Source organism: Arvicanthis niloticus, chromosome 2 (assembly GCF_011762505.2).
Source record: "Arvicanthis niloticus isolate mArvNil1 chromosome 2, mArvNil1.pat.X, whole genome shotgun sequence".
NCBI classification, from domain to species: domain Eukaryota; kingdom Metazoa; phylum Chordata; class Mammalia; order Rodentia; family Muridae; genus Arvicanthis; species Arvicanthis niloticus.
Genome location: NC_047659.1, coordinates 100827527 through 100848401, shown reverse-complemented (window position 1 = coordinate 100848401; position 20875 = coordinate 100827527). Strand labels below are relative to the sequence as shown.

Here is a 20875-nt window from a genome sequence, read left to right as displayed (position 1 = left end):
ACTGGGCAGCCATTGTGGCTACTGCTTTCTGGAGGGATATGCAGTTCTTATGAGACCCCAAGTCATGAGAATGAATTGTTGTGACACATCGGTCCTGGCCCTGCCTTACTTGCTGGCTTCCTTTCTTGCCATGTGACTCTCTCCTCTTGTATATATGTCTACCAACTGTCATGATGTCCCTATTGGAGCCACTGTTCTCCTGTTTGGACTTCATCCCTCCAATCTGTGAGTGAAACAACCCCCTTCTTTGGATATGGTCCAGCCCCAGGTATTTCATTAGGGCCCTTGAAAATGGACCAACACAGCAGGGAAACAGCCCTGTTCGGGCAGAGCCCACTTTGCCTTAAATTTCCTGAAAATGCTTGGAAGTTCTTTCTCTTTCTGAGACATGCACAAAGGTCCTAAAGAGTTTCCTAGGCACGCACAGTGATTAGGGCAGAGGTTTTCAGCCTTCCTAAAGCTGTGGTCCTTTAATACAGTTCCTCATGTTGTGGTGACCCCAACCACAAGTTATTTTTGTTGCTACTTTATAACTGTAATTTTGCTACTGTTACGAGTGCTAATGTAAATATCTGTGTTTTCTGATGGTCTTAGGCAATCTCTGTGAAAAGGTCACTCAACCCCTAAAGGGGTCGGGACCCACAGGTTGAGTACTACTGGGTCAGAGCCTGCCATGACAGCTTCATTTCATTTGGGGCATTACCTCGGGAAATTTTCCAGAGCTAGCTGGCAGTGTTTTCCTATTTTTGCCCTTGAAGCCACAAAGAGTGAACACATTTTCTGTGGATATTGGTACCCAATAGACAAGGCCTTCCCGAATCTGGACCTTCTCTAGAGGAGGTAACCCCAGCCCTTCTCTCTCCTTTACCACCTGAGGCAAAGCAGTCTGATGGAACTGGTGTTGGATAATTGCACTTGTTTGGCATTTATTTTGACTGTAAGGATGTGAGTGGTGTGATATGTGACTACTCCCTGCCTTCCATGGAGGCCGAGAGAAGAACAGGGTATTCAAATTGCAGACTGGGATCAGCAAGCAGTCCAGGCTGGCTTCTTCCCAATGTGTTGAGCTCCGGTGCTGCTCTGTCCACAGCATTGCCCGGGTATAAGGGATCAGCGGGGTCAAGGGTTCACAGAACAGGCCATCTCCAAGGGAAGCAATCAGGAAATGTGCAAAACTGATCAAATCCCAGACCAGGGGGGACCTGGCCTAGCTTGAAATGAAGGGGGTTGGGTTGGGGAGGGCTTGCTAGAAGTCCATATCTGACAGCCATGGAGACATGGAGGGCTTCTCAGGCTGGACAGCATAGACAACAGTTTCACTCCACAGGAGAGCACTGTCTGGTCTGCGTTACCCAGGTCTGTGGGAGTGAGGCTGGGTAGGTCACTCGGACACATCAATGGGCAGCATGGCCTTGATTGCAGGGAATCTATCGCAGGAAAAGTCAGCAAGCAGTTGCTTGGTGCCACTCCGAGTGGGAAAAATCTCAAACCGGATCCGGGACTTCTCCTTGGGGCGCAGGGCTGGCACACTGATGGGTGAGGACACAGATTAGTGTTGCTGTGAAATCCAGAGGGCTCAGGCTACATGGGCCCTCGAGGACTCCAAGGCCTGTTCTAGTGGTATCGGGCAAAACCACCATTTCCTCAGCTCCCTCTAGCTGTCTCTCGGTGTGAACCGGTTCCCTTTAAACTCTGTGACATCCAGCTATGGAGGGGACAGAGTCTTATGGTCTCCCAGATATGCTAAGTCCTTAAGATCAGATTTTAGCACTTGCAATTAGGACTTCAAGCTTGATGAACTCCAACCCAAATGTAGATTCCTGAGCACCAAGGGCCACAAAGAATGAAGGTTCAAGGTCAGAGAGTACTCTACCTGTCTACTACCTAAAGGCTCTGGGCAGGCCGTCCTGCTTCACTCTTAGCCATCCCCACCAAGCTGCTTAGGCCCAGGACTCACTCAATTCTGAGGCTGCCACGCAGCAGGCCGCTGCCCTCCACCATCAGCACACAGTTCTTCACTGGTTCATCCAGGGGGTTGGAGAAAAGCATCCGCACGATCACAGGCTTCTGTACCTGAGCCTGGTCCAGCACCTGGAAGAAGGGCACATGAGTTAAGATGCTAGGTATGTGGCCCCTGCCTGCTACCCGGTGAGAGCCGAGCGTGATGATATGGTGAGAGAGAAATATTGCCTAGGATGTAGAAGGAAGGCCATTTCATTCAGTCCCAAGTATTAGATGGTATCCTAACATCCATGTGGGGTACCAAAATATTACCATTATCCTCACATTATATATGGGAAACAGGTCAGGCAGTGACTTGTGCTGTTCTCTGTGACTGGAAGCATACTGAGACAAGCTCACAACCCCAGCTCAGTTCATCAAGAATGGGCAGCTCCTGCTTCTGAGGACAGCCCACTGCCAGCTAGTTTTCGTGAACCTCCTACTTATTGGTTGGTTTTTTTTTCTTGAAAAATTTGGGTGTGTGTGTGCACAACAGTGTGTGTGTGTGTATGTGTGTGTGTGTGTACACTCAGGAGGCTGGAGTCATAGAAGACTACAGCAGGATTTGGGGCCATATAATCAACATAAACTACTTACTCACCCGAAAGGTGAGAACTGTTGTTTATCTGCTAAGTACAGCCATGATCTGGGCAGACATGGCTGATAAGGAGGGATAATTAATTATCTCCCCATCTAGAAAGGAACAAATGACGTCATGGAAAGGGAAGACAGTGTTTTGGAAATGCTGAAATCGCATGACTAGAACACTTCTCTCCTTCTTCCTTTGAGAACCCTGGAGGCTATTACGTTAGTTAGTTAGTTAGTTAGTTAGTTAGTTAGTTGTTTTTCTTGTTAGTGCTCACGGCTACCACTGTATGGTGTAAAAGGGAAATGACAGCCTGGGAAACTCACACACTGGGAGACAAAAGGGCCTACCTGGTCCTAAAGCCTAGACTATTTTTTCGCAGACATTGAAATATATCACAGTACACTCTGAATAAGTGAAACATATTACACATTGTGATTTCTGTCATCTCTCCATTGGATTCAAAGTATATTAAATAATTAGGACAGAAAAGCGTAGTTCTGTGCTGTCGGTATGTAACAATGCTACATAGATAGTACTGTAATCTTGCTGCTGACATTAAATGTACACATCTGTATATTTATTTATCTTTATTGCTGTTTATTAACCAAATCTATAAACACACTCATTTATATTTTCAAGTGTCTGTTTCTTTATGGTTGTGTATTAACTTGGGTCTATAAATGCAAGCAGCAGACTGGACGTGGAACGCTAGTCGTGAATCTGAAGGTTCTCACCCCTTTGGAAAAACATTCAGATTTTATTTCTGATCCCATGGTGTAAGGTCCCCAGGTTAGCTCATGTTAATTACCAATCAGTAGACGAGCTAGAGGGATGGGATTGACGAGACAGTTAAATGAGATATGAGAATTTTATCTAGAACATTATCTTTTTCTATAGATTCCCTTCATGAGTTTGAACTTCTGACACTGCTCTGAGTGAACCACACATCGACTTATTTAGTGGTCAAAAACATCTCTATTTTCTAGAATCTCAACAGCAGGGGAGGGTGTATTTGAGAGAAGGAAAATTGGGTGTATCTTATAAAGAATCAAGGAAGTTCAGTATGGCCTTTATCTCGACAGCATCAGTGATAAAGATGTTATAGTGTCTTTAAAGATAAATCAGACATCATATGGAAATCTAAAAATTGAATATAAATATACAAATAAATGATGACTATGTAAGGATGTTTGAGGATTAATAATAAAATGGGGGAAAATTAACTTAATTTAAATGTTCATCCTTTTAGGACAAAATATTTTTATAGATGAGCTGGTCACCATCAAGTATTCTTTCCCAGCTTTGGGAGTTGTAGAAAACACTCAGCTGTCTGTCATATTGCAGAGATGGACAGGGAGAGCTTCTTGGAAACTCCTTGTGAAGCAAAAGAGGCTGCACCATGCAGGAGCCATACAGGAACTGACAACAGCTTCCCTCTGCGAAAGGAGGAATGGCGGCCCAGAGCAACAAACTCGGCTGCAGTCATGACCCATGGAGGATGCTGTTTCTGTTTGATGAGGTTTATGTGGTGAGATGACCCCAGAACAGCATTAACACTAGTTCCACTGGCACTGACTATCAGACAAATTGTTATATTTGCTTTCAGTGGGACAAACGTTTAGAATGTTCTGGTGACCAGGCCTGATCTGTGAAATCCATCAAGCATGGCTATCCCGAGGAAGTGGCACCCTGCAAGGAAAGCATCTTTTCGTTCCTCTGACAGAGCTGGTACAACAGACTTAGCTGAAGGGCTTGCTTACTTTCCATGCTGACAAGTACTGGAGCCCAGATACATGGCCAAGGAGTAAGGCTCAGGGTTGGTATTACTACTCCACAGTGCCTGTCTAGCCCTGAGGTGGAACCACCCCTTTTCCGAAGCACAGCGGACTAAACAGGACAGCAAAGCAGTAGCTGCATGGGAAATGGGACCCTGTATCACAGTGAACACCCTGGGACCCCTCTCCTGACACCAGGAACCCTAGAAACTAGGGGCAGCTTAAGAGAGGCGGGACCAGGGAAGACACAATTACCTGGATCCATGGGGACTCAGGAAGCCAGCAGTGGGATTATATAGGAAGAAGCAAGCACTATATATAGATACAGTAGACAAAGGGTAGCCAGATCTATGAGGCTCTTATGTACATTCCTAGGGAAAACCCTGCCTTTTCTGCTCACTTCCTGGGGCTCCTCGGACTGGGACCCTTCCCATCCTCTTACCTCCAGGGTCAGAGCAGGGTTGTCCAGGATGACATCCCGCTCCACCACCACCTCGGCCTCATCGGGGACCTTGCATACGGCTGTGATCCGGATCATGTTGTCTGCCTTCAGGTATCTACTATACTGAGAGTATGCGATCTTCACAGGATACTGTATTTCTGAAGGGAGAAGCAGGGAGTGGGTGGACCGAGCGTGAAGCTGAGCTCTGGGATCCTCTTTAGAACTGAGTCAAGGTGGGCTGAGCTGGCGGCTGGATCTGTGTACAGCCTATTGCTTTCAAAGCCGTCAGCACTCAGGTTTTGTGGGGTTTGTTGTTTTGTTTGGATTTTTTTTTTTACTGGGAGGTGGGGATGGGCAGAGTAAGGGACCAAGGAGGTTTCAGGATGCAAGCAAGCAAGCAAGCTTGCATCCAAAAAAGAGGGACCTAAAGGCCTGAGGTGCAGCTGCCCCTCCCAAGCCTGGGAAATGTCAGAGGGTGAGTTTTCTTGTAAGACACAGGGAAGAAGGATGCTAACATATTGCCCAATGGCGGCGGCAATCCGGGCAACAATACAGTAATGACTAGGCAGGGAGGCCAAGGCATTGACTAAATGCTTGTATTCCCTCAGTCATCTAATGAGCTGCGATTCTAGAGTGACAGTGTCCTCGGCTTCCTCCCTCCGGGCACTCCCTCTTCAGAGCTGTCTACACTCAAGGAAGGTAAAGCTTCAAAGACCACACAAGGTTTTCTAAATCATCTCGCTGGTCTTGTGCTTCACCACAAAAGCCTTCCATGATGTCTTACTACCTCGGGGATAAAGTTCAGACCCTCAACTTGGCCCTGTCCCAATTGTGCAAAAGGCACCTCCTCCTTAGAAACACCCTGCTGCACTTTCCCACCAGTCTTTACACACATCAGACTTGTTTCTGCCACACTTCTGACTTGTGAGTTTCCCTTTAATGGGATTTCCTCCTCTGGCTTCTCCCTAGGCCTCAAAGACTCCTTCTGTGGTGCTGGAGACAGGATCCAGGGCCTTGTGCGTGCTAAGCACATATTCTATCAGCGAGCTACGCTTTCACTCCACAAAACCCTCCCAACACTGCAGATGGTGGGGATTTTCCCTCTTCAGATGGTCTTGGGCATTGCTTTTCTTCCCATGGTTGTGCTCCATGGCCGTTGGGGTCAGGGAGCTAGGAGAAAGTTCCCTCTACTTCTACTGAGGGGACTGGCTACAGCTGTCCCTAATATGGAGAAGGAATCCTCGAATCAGTTGAGTCAGCTTTCTCAGTGGTCTGACTTTGAGGCTCGGAAAGGGAATGAGACCCACTCAGGTTTATCCAGGAAGCACCTGAACATCAGGCTTCCCGGGCCACGTCCCCTGCTTTCCACTCCACTCTGCTGGGTTTTTGTTTGTTTGTTGTTTGTTTTGTTTTTACAGAGGATTAAAATGTCTTCCCCCTTCATATGGAATATTTTTGGCCTACAGAAATACGTTGTCCTATGCTAGAGATTTACCTTCGGTAGTCTTCTTGCCTAGCATCCAGGGTCTTTTTTTTTTTTTTTTTTTTTTTTTTTTTTTTTTTTTTTTTTTAAGTGTCAGATGTAAATAACACCAACAGTTGCTTCTGACACTGACATTTCTGCTGGAAGACGAACTGCGAAGGGATTCTGCCTTTTAGCAGAGGTAATGTAGCTCAATTTTTCTTGGAATTCTTTCAGGACAGGCTACATAATTAACCAGTTTCTAGTAATTCTTGGTGTGAAGCAAATAGTCACCCCACCCTTGTCAATCTGCTTTGTCAGCCCAAACTTTTCATAACAGCTCCCGGATTTTGTCAATGCTGGCACACACCTACATTCTAATCCCACAGACTCCGTCTTGTCTCCCTCTGCTCTGCCTGGTTCCCTTCCCATCTCTGCTGCCCTGGAACAACAAGTCACTGAACCTCCCAAATGCTTAGATCTCTAAGAAAACCTGTCACTGTCATCAGGAAAACTGCACTCAGAGCCAGGAAGCTGTGGGCAACACGGGGCAAGGATTTAAGACCCTGGGATCTTTCAAGGACCACCCAAGGTCAAACCTAGAACCAGACAGCAGCTGCAAAACCTAGCAAACAGGAGGTGACATTGAGCTTGACATCAGGAAACCAAGGACCAAGACCTTGGCATTGGCCCTTAATTACCATGGCGCAAGAGAGTCACAAGTATCTGAAGCCTTTGTTCACCTCTGTAACATGAGGCTTGAAATCACACCCTTTTTAAGAAGGCCAGGTGAGATTACATTCACTCTGAAAATCATGCAGGGCAGCACAAACCCATTCAGGACATTGTACTGTAGCTATGAACTGTTGAAGCCTCTCTCCTTCCTTTGCTAAGGCATAATAAACATGTAGTTAGCGCCACAGTGACTGGCCTTGCTCACAGGACAGCAACTTGCAGAGCGTCAGAACTAAGGCTTACCCATGGAGGCCACTCACTACTCTGTCCACAGTTAGCCGACTCACCGAAAGCAGTAGGATCCCATCAGTGGCCAACTCTTTCCAGCCCTAGATTGACTGAGTTCCATCAACTACAGGATGAGTTACCTTCTTCAGGCTCCAAGGATATTGTGGCAGAGTCCTTCCATACTTCATGGACAAGGGTACCATTGTAGACGATGGTCCAAGCTGTCATGTTCATTGTCACTGTCTTCCTATCACTAGTCGTGTTTTTGAGCATCAGGGACAGACTGACTTCTTTGCCTACGGCCAGTGCCCCAGTGATCTTGAACTTCCCAGAAATGCTGGGCTCCTTTTCTTCCCCTTCTGGATTCCTTGAAGACGTTGCACCAAAACTTGCATTTGGTTTGAGTTTGTTCAAAGCCTTTTCCTGCACTTGTCTTTCCTCCTTGGAACCTGTGTGTTGGTGAGAGAAACCAAATCAAAACAAGGATACCTCAGGGATGTAGCTGCAATTCAGACAAGGGACAGTATGACCCGCCTGGAAAGTGACTAGATCTAACACTGACACCACTTCCACCTGCCCAAGATGCTCCCAGCAAGTGTCTAATCTTGTCAGGTCTCCATTAACCCTTCTTAGTATAAGGTTTCCAAGCCAGCCAGGCTCTGGTCCTCTTTCCATGAAGTCTATACTCTCAGGAAGCCGCAGGGAAAGTTAGGTCAGTTTCTGCAAACATTACCATGGTGCTTCATCATTTCCTTGTTTTAAATTAGGTTATTTTTTTTTTCATTTTCTCCCTCCATCCTTTCCTCCCTCCCTCCCTCCCTCCCTCCATCCTTCCCTCCCTCCCTCCCTCCCTCCCTCCTTCCTTCCATCTCTTTCTCACTTTCTTTCTCTTTCTTTGGATAGAAGACCTTATTCTGAGACTTGAAGAACAAACCATTTAAAAGCAAATGGCAAAACTGAACAGAGAAGAGTAAGAACGAATCCACAAGCAAAGCCAGTTATGAAAAAGAACTCCAAATCACTTCCCCACGTTCCCTGGGTTTGTGTCTAGAGGCACTTTGAGAGTCAGCAAGTGACACTTTTGTCTGTGCAAGTCAGCAAGAACATCCTGAGGCTGATGAGGTTCCAAGTCATGGATAATTTGAATTGGTGAGAAATCTGGAGTCTCAAAACTGCAAGGGCTCAAAACAAAGGGTGCGTTCCCTGACTCTGTAGGTCAGCAGAACCTACTGTAGGTCTGTAGCTCTGACTAGGCGGCAGGAGTGGTGAGAAGACAGTATTGGTGACATCCTAAAGCCTTGTGGCACACTGGGAACAGAGCAAACAACCCCAAGCTCAGGCTGACTAAGCAGTTCACCTCCTCTCCTGGTCCTGACATGCAGACGCATGTACCATACAGCAGAAGGTCTTGGCCTCTCAAGAAGCTAGAGGAGTGACCAAATTTGTATACATGGACCTGTAGGCTTTCCCCAAACAACCTGTGAAAATTTCAAAGTAAACCAGAAGGCTTAAGATAAGTACTCTACAAGTTAGTGAGTCCTTTTCATGAATTATGTAAATTTCCTGGCAGGGACTTCAGAGGTTCACGAAATCTAAGAGAAGCTACTGGTTTGGACTACTCTGGGATTTGAATGAAGAAAGGGAGGGACTCATCTCCTGGGATCTGGAGCCTGGTCTAAGGATCCTCCCTTGTACCCACCCTGCTGCAAGCAAGTGGCTAGATTACCGGGCTTGAGAGCTCCTGGAGGGTCAGGTTCCTCTGGATGCCCTTCCATTCTCTAGCTGAGCTGTCAGTCCACACCCAAAGCTGAAGGCTGTGCTGAGCCTCTGAGCCTCTTTGCCTGAGTCCCTGAAGCAGGCGTTTGCACAAGGAGGTTCCAGAGCCTATATAGGTCACCTGCTGAGCTTACTCAAGACTGTGCTTCCTGCTGCTGTTTTCTCACCGCAGTATTGCTATTGTGCAAAGGCTTAGCAACCCACTTTTATGAGCTTTTCCTGCCTGGGGCTCTCTGAGACCAAGGGGCATCATTAGACAAGAAGATCTGGGTAACATCAGACAGCTGTTCCATCCTGCTGTCATGCATGAGCAGAGTAACTGCCAGGAATCCTGGAGGGAGTTTCCTACCAGGCCTCTCTCCATTGCTTAGAAGGTTGCTAGGACTTCAGAGGAACAGGATCAACATGTGAGAGTAATAGGGAAAGTCACAGGTTCATGCAGCCAGGGAAACAATACCCGAACAAAATAGTTCGTGGGAAGGCATTATTCCAGGGAAGGTATCCAAATGGACAGAGATCACCATCCTAGTCATTAAGTCTGTACTGTGTGCCAAACACTGTACTTTGTGTGCATTTTTATATTGAAATCCAACCCAAGAGAGACACTGCCATTCTTGTTTTGTTGGCAGGGGGACAAGAAAATCAGAGATCATACGAAGCCTGTTATAAGTGGTAGGTAGGACTGAGAGTCACCTTCTGTCCCAGCTTATTTGTTCCCTGTTCCTTATACTTGTCTTACACCATGATATTGAAATTACCAGCCTGGCACCTGCCTCTCCAGTGACACCATCTGCTGTGTTTTATCTACAGGGTCCCTGGGGTAGGCATTCAGGCTTGTGAAAATTGTCAGAGAGTTTACTGTGGCATGCACAATATCCTTCCAGTGCTCTACCATTCTCAAACAAGTGTTATTTCTATTTCAGAGAATTTCAACAGTGTTTCCAGACTGCCAAGTGTCCATCCACTGGTACCTAGAGCGGAAACCTCTGGCCTTGGAGTTAAACCCCACCTCTGGAGTCAGTTTTTTAACACCAAGAGCCAGCAGTTGTCAGAGATTTGGCCTGATTTCAGGAGCACTCACTGTAGGCGCATTTAGAAAGGCATTTTTCTTTCACCTCCCCTGACCCTAGAAATGACTGTGAGGATCAGTTGAGTCTCCAGTCAACTTTTCCCAAGTATTTCAGAAAGAGTAAAATATGAACCCATTGGAGAGTGCCCATGGCCTGCTACAGCAACTACTAAATAACTCTGGGCTGTTTCTAAAGCTGAACCACACCTCTAAACGGGGAGCTTTTGCCATTCTCGAGAACTGCTATGCTGCTCGTTCCTAAAGCAACTTCGGAGTGACCATGGACTTCTCAGGTTACCGCAGGAGGACAGCAGCAGTACAGATGATGGAGATTTCAGGGTCCATGGCATCAGTCTCCTCCAGGGATTATACTTGGGACTTCTTAGGGCATGGGGGCTATGCATGCAGATGGCACAAGCACACATCCCTGAGTTTGTTTCTTTGCCGAGACAGCATTCGCTGTCTATGTTCTTGGAGACCAGCGACTGATAGAGAAACGTATCCCAAAGCCCTTGAGGACTGTGCCTCTCCCTGTGATATCCAATCATAGTAACATCACTTCAGTTGACAATTGAGAAAGGACATATCTGGAGATGGGCTGGGCTTACACTTGTCTGTGCTCTGATGCTAAGTCCCCCAGGTATTGTAGCTGTCCTTGATACCTCTGTCCCTATTGAAAACAACAGCTGAGCGCTTGGAACATCCTGGCACTTCTGTAGAACTAGCTGAGATGTAGGAACCTCGGGAAAAGGCTTCTTTTATTGAAAAAGAAGCTCAGAGCTGTCCACCCATCACCAAGCCCCATGTGGCATCCACCTGCACCAATCCTACCTTCTGGATGCTTGTACGTGATTGTGACATCCATGCGAGAGTTGCTGCCCACTGCCTTGGTGCTGATGTATCTGCCAATGGAGCGAGTGTCCACAGAATTCTGCTTCTGGCTGCCGTCTTTCTTGTTATAGATCCAAGTGGTGCGATCAGCGTTAACCTCCGCGAAGATGAAGATCATGTCATAATTCAGATTCACCTCACCTTCTCGGATTGCGTTGACGGAAGCTGGGCCGCACTGGAACACACCTGATGGCCAGGATGTAGAGCTTGAATGCATGCAAATGACAGCTAAGCCCATCCACTCCAGCCTGGCTAGGATCTGACTCTGGGGGGATACTGATTTGACAGTATAGCACTCCCCTGCCTGTACTCCAGGTCTAACTGTGGCCCACCGGTCTGGCACAGAGCAGCTACCCATCACCATCGTTCTGTACCAAGTCCCTGGTTCAGCTCCACCTAAGACTTGTGTGTCTCACCTGGGCTGACCCACTGAGGTCAGTCTGGTCTTTCTCTGAAATGCTGCCTTTCTGCCTCTGAAATCGCTCTAGCCCCGAGGTGCACACTGACATTCTATTTCTAGAAATCTTTCCTGATCATCTCATCCACAGGATCCTTAGTCCTCTGAGTTTCTAACCCCAACCTTCACTTTTCTCCTCCAATATTCAATAAAGTAGATTATTTGGCTAGACAAAGACAGAAATTCTCTCTCTCATACTATATATAGTATAAACATATTACATAGTATATGCATATACATGTATGCTAGTCCACATGTTTACAAAGCAAACAAAAATGCACACACAACAACTTATGCACGAAGGGGGTTGACCCAGATTTTAAAAAATAAACCATAAATCGCAGAAAGTAAATTTGGCGTCTTGCGTATGTGAGACATTTAACAGGTCAATAGATAGTCTTGTTAGTCCTGATATTTTACTTTGTTTTCCTTTCTGTCCTGATTTGATTTTACTTCTTCACATGGTCACAGTTCATAGACTTGATTTTATGACCACTTATGAACTGCACAGAAATATTTAAAAAACAGTGGCTAGAAAATATCCAAAAGGTTTTCCTCCACCCCTAAATTTACAGTATACCTTGTTTCTTTTAGAAAGGTGTTCCTGGGTAGGGTAAGGATATTAGGCTGACAGTGAGACTGTATTTTTATTCTAAGTATTTTTATAACTATCTGAGTCACTCTGATAGTTTCAATTTATATTCAATATATCAATATAACATATTATATTACTTTATACTACTTTATACTATTATATTTCTTTTTTACTGTTTGAAAGAAACAACTCAAAATGAGGTAACAGACAAAATAGACTCTTTAGAGGTGAGAGGAAGAAGAAGAAAAACCCCAGATAGCTTGAGATACATCTTTGATGGCAGAGAAGGAGTTAAGAGACAAAAGCAAAGGCCCAGGCCCTGAGCAGGAGCAAGGCAACCCATCTGAAGGGAGCCTAGCCAGTCAGAAGGCACACAGCAGGGAGGGGAAGCAGCAGCAGCCATTGCTTCGGGCCTATCACAGGAAGAACAGGACTGACTCCACAGGGCTTCTGCCCTCGAAGGTCCTGCTGCTGGTGGCAGAGGTAGGAAGTAATTATTGACAAGGGATGGCATCTTTTCCCTGTCGCCTGGCATATGCTAGGACTCTTCAGTGACAGCAAAGCCGGAGGGGCTGCAGAGAAGGGATCTATTTAAACGGCAGCATAAACAACACAAAACAAGGAAAAGCCTTCATCCCATTGTACATGTGGAGCTAGAGAGGGCTTTGGGTAAGCCCAGTGCAGCTAGAGCAGGGTTACCTTGGCTTCTCTCCTGGGGGGTGGCATCCAGCACCTGCCATCCATTGTATGGGGGACCTAGGTCAGGTCGCACGAACCAGCCTTCATTCCAGACATGAAAATTCCTGCAGACAGAAGGCCACATAACAAGTGAAGGACAACACCACTTCTCTGACCAAACACAGCTCTCAGATCCTCCCTGAAGGTGCTCCCTGTGCTGGAAATTCCGCTAGTCCTGGTGGGCATCAGCTCCCCGAAATCCTCCCAGGACTGTAACCTGAGGCCCAAACATGGGAAAGAGAGCTGGGGCTGACAAAGAAGAGTGAAGAGGCTGCCCTGAAACATAAGAATCAAGGGAAAGGAACCCCCAATTTTTCTATAAACTGCTCATATCTGGTGACCCTTGAACTATACATGCATGAAACAAATCAAGTATTGTGACAAAAATGACGGAGCTGAACTGCTCCCATTGTACTGAAGCACTTTGCGATCTGGGTCCATCTAGGGTTTTGCTGGTACACAGTAAGAGAATACAGCCGTTCAACATGCCTGGGGTATAAGCCAAAGGAACTCAACACACAGAGGACCAGCAATTACAGTAACTCAGCCTCAAGAGAAAAGACAGCCAGGAGTTGAAGTTGTCAGGCAAGGACTTTAAAGAAGCTACTATAACCAGAATCAATGGCATACAGGGAAATATATTCACAGAGAACAAAAAGAGAGGAACTTCTGGCAGATAAATAGAATTTTTTTTTTAGAAGAATGGAATGGAATGTTTTTAACTGCACCCTCCCTGATATCTGAAATTGAATCAGTCAGTGGATGAGTTTATCAGGGGAAGGGCTGTAAGAGAGGATGGATGAACATACTTGAAGAGAGATCTGCAGATCACTGCAATTATGTCTGGAAATGGGAGAGAAAAAAAAAGATGATGAAAACCAATAAAGTAGAAAAATAGGTACAACATATATGCTGGACAGAAACTTACCATAGTACGGTTACTAGCTACTTACAGATCAATAAGAGCAAAATAAAAGAAGAACGTGCCAATAAAGAGTGACAGTTTTCCTAAGCATGGTGACTGAACATATGATTCTAGTTTTAACCTCACTGAGGAACCATGACAGCCATGCAGAGTCTGCCTGCTAACCAGAGATTAAAGTCTAGGCTGGGGGCCTTGGTCACACTCAGTAAGAAAGCAATTGCCAGTGTCAGCAGCGAGGATTTAAAGTGGTATGGCCTTTGCAGAGGGCCATTTGGCAACTAGTATAAAAATCTCTAAAAATTTGCATACCCATCAAGCCAGAATTTCCATCATGAGGGATTTCTCCAGTGGAAAACTCATGACTACCAACAGTGGTCCAGACTAAAGTGCTCACTCCACCAGTGCTTGTGAGAGGGAGAATGTTGGAAGAAAAATTCACTAACGGAATGAACAGATACATTGTTGCACAGCTATAAATAAAATAAAATGTCACACAGCCGTAAAATAAATAACAAGCAAAATGAAGCCAGTATTTAACACCGGAAAGGTTATCTAACATAACATAAAGTAAGAAAGTCAAATAGAAGCTATGTGTCCAGTACACAGCTGTAATCCTGGGGTGCCAAAGCAGGAGACTGTGAACTCTAGGCCAGATTGTGCTACATAGTGACACACATCTCAAAACCAAAACAAACACCACAAAATACAAAAACAAAAAACCCCAAATCAACAATTAAATTTTCTAAAATAAAATGAAAACGGGAACTTAATTACAAAATCAAGGTAGAAAACAGTAGGGCATGTGTGTGTGTGTGTGTGTGTGTGTGTGTGTGTGGTGGTAGGACTTGAACTCAGGACCTTGTGTATGTTAGGCAAGCACTCCACCATTGATACATAGCCTTGCCCCTGTATTAACTCGTTTAATCCTTGACCTATAAAATGGAAATCATTAACCATTCATTTTTCTTTTTTTATGATTCGTAAACTGTGGCATGAAGAAAAGTGATCTCACAATTTACACCCAGGAAATTCAAGTACTCAAGGAAATCCCCCTCAAGGGGAGGGGAAGGGGAGCAAATGCCACAGTATTAATACAGAACATGGTAATAGTTTAAACGTATAATGGATCATATGTCACTTAAGCAATTTCACTTTTGAAGGATATTTAGTAGCAAGGAGAGCATGTTTATAACATAACAAAACTATATGATTAATTGGGGATGTAGCTCAGTGGTAGAGTGCTTGGGTAGCAGGGGCAAGATCCTGGGCTCTAGGCTGGAGAGAAGGCTCAGCAGGGAAAGGTGCTTTGCTGGAGTTACATCCCTGGGAGCCCCATGAGAGATCCAACTTCCACAGCCTGTCCTTGGACTTCTGCATTTCTGCATGCTCTCCGTGGCACACGTATGCCTCCACACATAAACGCATGCGTGCGCGCGCACACACACACACACACACACACACACACACACACACACACGGGGGAGTTTAAACAAATAATAAATATAAAAATATTTAAAGACTCTAAGCTCAGTCCCACACTAAAAAACAAGCAACTCCTTTAAGAGAAACCATGAAGTGGCTGGCTTCCATCTATGACACATAGTAGGATGCATCTATCACATGTTCTATCTTGTTCCTGAACTTTGCAAAATGTATTATCTTAATTCTACAATCAATAAAAAGCATTAAAGAATGGATAGGAAACTATCACATGTTAAAGTGTGGGAATAATATGGGTTTTACTTTTCTTATATTTCGAAAATTCCTATAACTAGAGAAAAAAAGCTCTGTAAAAGACAGATGTCCTGCCTCAGAGGACTGCGTGTTTGTTAGCAGTCACAGAAGCCTGCTCCTCCAGCTCCCGTTCACATTAGTCGTGATGCAAACCTGGGGAAATTTAGAAGCTGCCACTCTAGAGCTTGTCTTGAGCTCTGTCTGCAGGTAAACTCCAAACACAGCCGCAGCTACTGCCTCACAGGACCCCTTTCTAGATCTGGGGAGTGTGCTGAGCAGAACTCTGTGTCTTGTACATCATCCAGTGCTTCCACTGTTACTCCAGAACCACTGCTCTTTGTGTGTGGCTATAAACTACTCTAGTACAGTCCCTGCTTTTAACTTTTCATGGCACCCAGTGTCTCAGGACATGTGCTGAGTCAAGCTGGCTGATTTGAACAGCTTTGGGAACAAGGCTCCTGAGTCCACTGGTAACCTCCCTGCAGATCAAGCGGTTAAGGGTTAGTAGGAACAGGAATCAGGAATTCAAAGGCAGAGCTCTGTGTAAGAAGGCAGGGGTGGGTCACTGAAGAAGACCAACAGTGGAACACTCCACTCCCTAGGCAGGGCGGGGTGGGGTGGGGCGGGGCGGGGCGGGGCGGGGCGGGGCAGGGCAATCCTCATCTGCCTCCTCCCATGGAGCTCTGCAAAATCTACATAGTGTCCTGTGTGCAACTACATAAAGAGAGGTAGAAAGAAAGAGAGAGAGAGGTGGGGGAGGGAGGGAGGAAGAAAGCGAGGGGGAGAGAGAGAGAGAAAGAGAGAGAGAGAAAGAGAGAGAGAGAGAGAGAGAGAAAGAGAGAGAGAGAAAGAGAGAGAGAGAGAGACAGAGAGAGAGAGAGAGAGAGAATGAACAGAGAAGAGCAGCTAGACTCATCAAGAAAACTTGGACAACTTTTCCTAATAATTGGTTCCACATTCGGATTTAATAGTCTCCAGAGCCCTCCCCTTCACAGTGGCTCAACAGGAACCTGGGTTAAAAACAACAAATAAGAACAACAACAACAACAACAACAAACATCAAGTTCCCCCAAAGTATCCTGCTCCTGAAGAAAGCAAAGTCTCTGGATAGACAAGAAAGCTTATTTCTCTTAGGCCTGGAGAGAAGCTGTATTCGATTGGAGGCTCAAGTGTGAGTACAGGAGAACCCTGGGAGAAACTGCAGAAGGTGCTTAACCCAGCCCTTCTATGTATAGATGGGAAATTAAGTACAAAAACCCCCACAGACAATAAAAACAACAGCATTTCACAGTCAGTAGGAGTGTCTGTCTCCTAGCTGCTCATCTTTAGACAAGTTACAGGCCACAATGTTGGAAAGGGAATAGAATGTGTATAGTGTTACGTTCAGACAGACAAAATCATGGTAGGCCTAACTACATTTCCAGTTCAGAGTCTGTGAGTCTGTGAACAGATACAGAGGGCTGGCTGTAACTCTTGGTGGGCATCTATTCACTCCTCTGTTAAGATGACCAGGACTCTTCCTCTCCCTCAGATTGCTTTTGTCCTAATGTTCTTTGTTTTCATAGAAATCTATTATGTCCTAACTGTAGCGTAGTCACAAATTCACAGTGTGACTTTGGGCAAGTCATTTTTCTTCGTGGCACTCCTGAGATATGCTTGGTCTTATCAGGAAGTGTCATTTACCGTTTAAAGTGAGCCCAACCTAATCTTCCACACCATGATGTCTTGCCAACCTCCTTTGGAAAATGCCCAGATAGAAGCTGTTGGATGTCTCAGGCTTTAGTCAGGAATAATAGCAACAGCATTCTCTGGTGCATTGTAGTTCAATCTGTCTAAGTTCAAATTGCATCTCAACCTTCTGGTTATGTCTTTTGAAGGAAATTATTCAACTTCTCTGTGTCTCAGTCCCTCACCTGTAGGTTGAGTCTGAAAATAATAAAATATTAATACCTATCTTCTGACTTGTGAATGTAAACATCAGCACAGAGAACACTAGTTGGCATCCAGTCATGCATCAGCTGCCGCTAGGCACTCCCTGGCCAATCCCACCTACAACGTCAGGCTCCTATGAACAGCAGTTTAAATCTAAAGCTTTCAACATTTATGACATGAAGGTTTAGACTTAAGTTTTCCTGCCTAAAATTAAGCTGTGTTTCCTATAAAAGTTTAGTAATTCTCCTCTCCTTGGGTGTTCTTGATGTGTGGGTCCCCGGAGGGAGCAGCTAGATCTCACACCAAATACAGGGTCTGAGAAGAAGAATATGGTTGAGACTTATAAGAGCTGGTAAGACGCTTGGATGATAATCAAGTCCTGGACCAATTCTAATGCTTCACTGGAGGAGAAGCTTGGGAGCAGAAACACAAGGCAGCTAATCTCCAAAGAAAGGGAAAAAACTCTCAATATAACTCCCTGGAAAACCTCCTCAAGCTGTGTGACCGTAGGTGAATTATATGTTCACTGTCCTGTAGAGGGCAAGGGGACACTGTACTAGTTCAGTTGTCAGCATGGGGTGGTTTGTTTGTATTAAAACCTTTCCCTACTTTTATTTCATTTTTTTCTGCTAGACTGAACACAGTTCAGAAAAGTTGGACCTTCTTATTCCGGAAGTAATAAGTAACTGTTATATAAACAAGCTCAAAGCTGGACAGAAATGGTAACTGCTATGAAGTTCATCTGGTCGTGTGGACACTTGTGAACAACTATGCATATGTGTCCTTCGAAACTGACTCAGGCAGTGCAACATTGACTATGTGTGTGGTAGAGAGAGCCACAGATATTTCTGCATATATACAGAATATTCCATTGATAATAACCCATCATATGGTATAACCTTAAACAGTTGCAGTAATATGCATATACTTTAAACACATTGCTATAAGTAATTATACATTTTAAAGCTTTACATAATCTACTTCTATCTGACATATATATATGTGTGTGTGTGTGTGTGTGTGTATGCGCATACGGCTCCATGTGACTATGGCATATTTATGATTAGAAATATATGATGCGTAAACACATACATTTTCTTATTTTCACCGGCAACCCAGAATAAATATGTTTTCATTCTGTCAACTAAGATGTGTAATATATATATGTTATGAGAAACTGTACTGGATTTTTTTCTTGTTTAAGAGAATAAGCTGGGCATGGTGGTGCAACCTAGCTCTCAGGAGCTGAGGAACATCTTTTTTTTTTTTTTTTTTTTTTTGTTTTTTGAGACAGGGTTTCTCTGTGTAGTCCTGGCTGTCCTGGAACTCACTCTGTAGACCAGGCTAGCCTCGAACTCAGAAATCCACCTGCCTCTGCTTCCCAAGTGCTGGGATTAAAGGCGTGCGCCACCACCTCCCGGCACTGAGGAACATCTTAGGTTGAGGTTTGAGGTTATCCTGGGCTGCAAAGTGATTCTCTGCCTCAAACAAAACAAAACAAAACAAAACAAAACAAAACAAAACAAAACAAAATAAAAACAAAACAAAACAAAACAAAACCAACCAACCAACCAACCAACCAACCAAAAACCTAACAACAACAAACAAAGTAACTCTTTTTAAAGAGAAAAAAAATTCTTAAGTGATAAGGGTTGCTGGAATTAAGATAAATTTTTGTTCTTTGTTGGAAAATCAGTAGCTTCTATTTTAACTTCTCAACTGAGGCCAAGTCTAATGGCTGCTATACACCTCCAGTGGTCTCCTGGAGTTCTTGACCCAGATTTCCACTGTCATCAGACCCTCCGGAGACATACACTGTCAGTCCACAGCAACAGGAGAGACTTCCTCAAACTTGGTGCGCTATGCCCAGGGAGATGGCTCATCACTTACCACACACTATCACTGCCTTTCTCCAGGGGATTTCCCATGGTGTCGTAGTACACATCCACACTGAGGTTGCGATCTGTGTCGTGAGCTGAGTTGAAGTTGGTGATCACCCGAGAGGGAACCCCCAAGCACCGCAGCACTACAAACCAAAATCAGTGTGAGGATGCTGCTGATGGTACCTTAGCATACTCCATTACTTCCCACTGACCCATAAAAGGCACACCATACCCAAATTACCTGTGTTGAGGGTTCCAGCAAAGACCCAGCACTGGCCAAATTGGACAGGCCTGAAGCCAGATTTTTTCCAATTCTTGAGGATCTCCACACTACCATTCCAGGTCCTTGGGTCCACACCACCGGTGTAATTACCGCTCCAGTTCCCAGAAATAACACCATTGTCGTCATTGCCATTAATCTGTACAGAAACATCCCCACATCCCAAATGAATTAATACTATGTGTCGCCTATAGGAGAGATGTACAGAAGTCAGAACACAAGGTGGGAGATGAGGAAGCCGTGGAGCCTTGAGTGCACCTGTCTATAATGAAAATTGTAACAAATCACTTAGAGGGAGGGGCTTTTATGAGTTTAGAGGTACTTTATTTAATGGGCCATGTCTGATTGCTCTTGAATGACATCAGTTCTTTCCTGCAGGATGACATATAGCAGGAGACGCTTCAGTTTGTCAGCAGCAAGACAGGACCCAGAAGTCCTGTTTGCAGAAGACAATGGCTGTCTGCTTGTGTGTGTGTGTGTGTGTGTGTGTGTGTGTGTGTTTGTGTGTGTGTGTGTGTGTGTGTACCTGTCTTCTAAAATTTATTTTAGAACTTTAACATATAACTCCTCAAAAAAATAAAAATGGAATAAGGCCCTCCTTCCTTCTATCCCTCCCTCCTTCTTCCCTCCCTCCCTTCCTTCATCCATTTGTTCATTTATTATAATGAGCACAAATGGGATGCAGCATTGACAAACATCGAGGACTTGGGAGACCTGAGTTCTATTTTTCCATTTCTTTTACAGGTGTACATAAAGTACTTATAGACAGAATGATATAAAAGGATGCAATGTTGGGGTTCATCAAGTCATCTGTGGAGAAGGGATCAGAGGGAAAGTAAGACTGGCCTTCAGTAGACAATGACAGGTACCTAAGGACTTGTATACTTCTCTCTGTTTTTGTATAGGCCTGGATTTCTCCACAATAAAAGTAATAGAAGAGACCAGGGCCTGTATCTACCTCAGTAGCAGGGTACTTGCCTAGCATGTGTGCAGCTGGCTTCAGTCTCCAACAGTGCACACGCTCACACTCATCTTCATACACTGCCAGGTGAGGGAGGCGAAAGAGCTCAAAGGTACTTCCTGTCACTTGTCTTCTTGGTGATCTTGGTAGTCCACATGTCTCCCTGACCATTGCACCTCACATTCCAATACAGGCAAAGTGCACTGTAGATTCATCAGAGGTACCCCTACAGCCAGTTTTCAGAGACCATTAAACTCTGCTGTTTATTCCAACTGGACAGTGAGAGGCTAGACTAGGACCTCACAGACTGACTCTTCAACCTGTCAGATCTGCCCCTTCTCGTTGGAGCACCTACGAATGTACCAAGGCTTATGAAAGAGGACAGCAGACACAGAAGCATCT

The 20875-nt window shown here is 45.1% G+C and overlaps 1 protein-coding gene across 1 annotated transcript in view; it reads right to left on the bottom strand.

Moving 5' to 3' along the window:
• Positions 1–896: 896 nt before the first annotated feature.
• The window catches only part of Tgm3 (transglutaminase 3), a 35967-nt gene continuing 15988 nt past the window's right edge, over positions 897–20875 (bottom strand). Inside the window, exons 6-13 of the mRNA XM_034495674.2 lie at positions 19474–19651; positions 19240–19375; positions 12720–12823; positions 10909–11154; positions 7373–7681; positions 4808–4965; positions 1958–2091; positions 897–1529 (exon numbers count right to left, since the gene is read on the bottom strand). Of these exons, the coding sequence (XP_034351565.1) occupies positions 1382–1529; positions 1958–2091; positions 4808–4965; positions 7373–7681; positions 10909–11154; positions 12720–12823; positions 19240–19375; positions 19474–19651 (1413 nt within the window). The 3' untranslated portion in view covers positions 897–1381. The remainder of the gene's footprint in view (positions 1530–1957; positions 2092–4807; positions 4966–7372; positions 7682–10908; positions 11155–12719; positions 12824–19239; positions 19376–19473; positions 19652–20875) is intronic.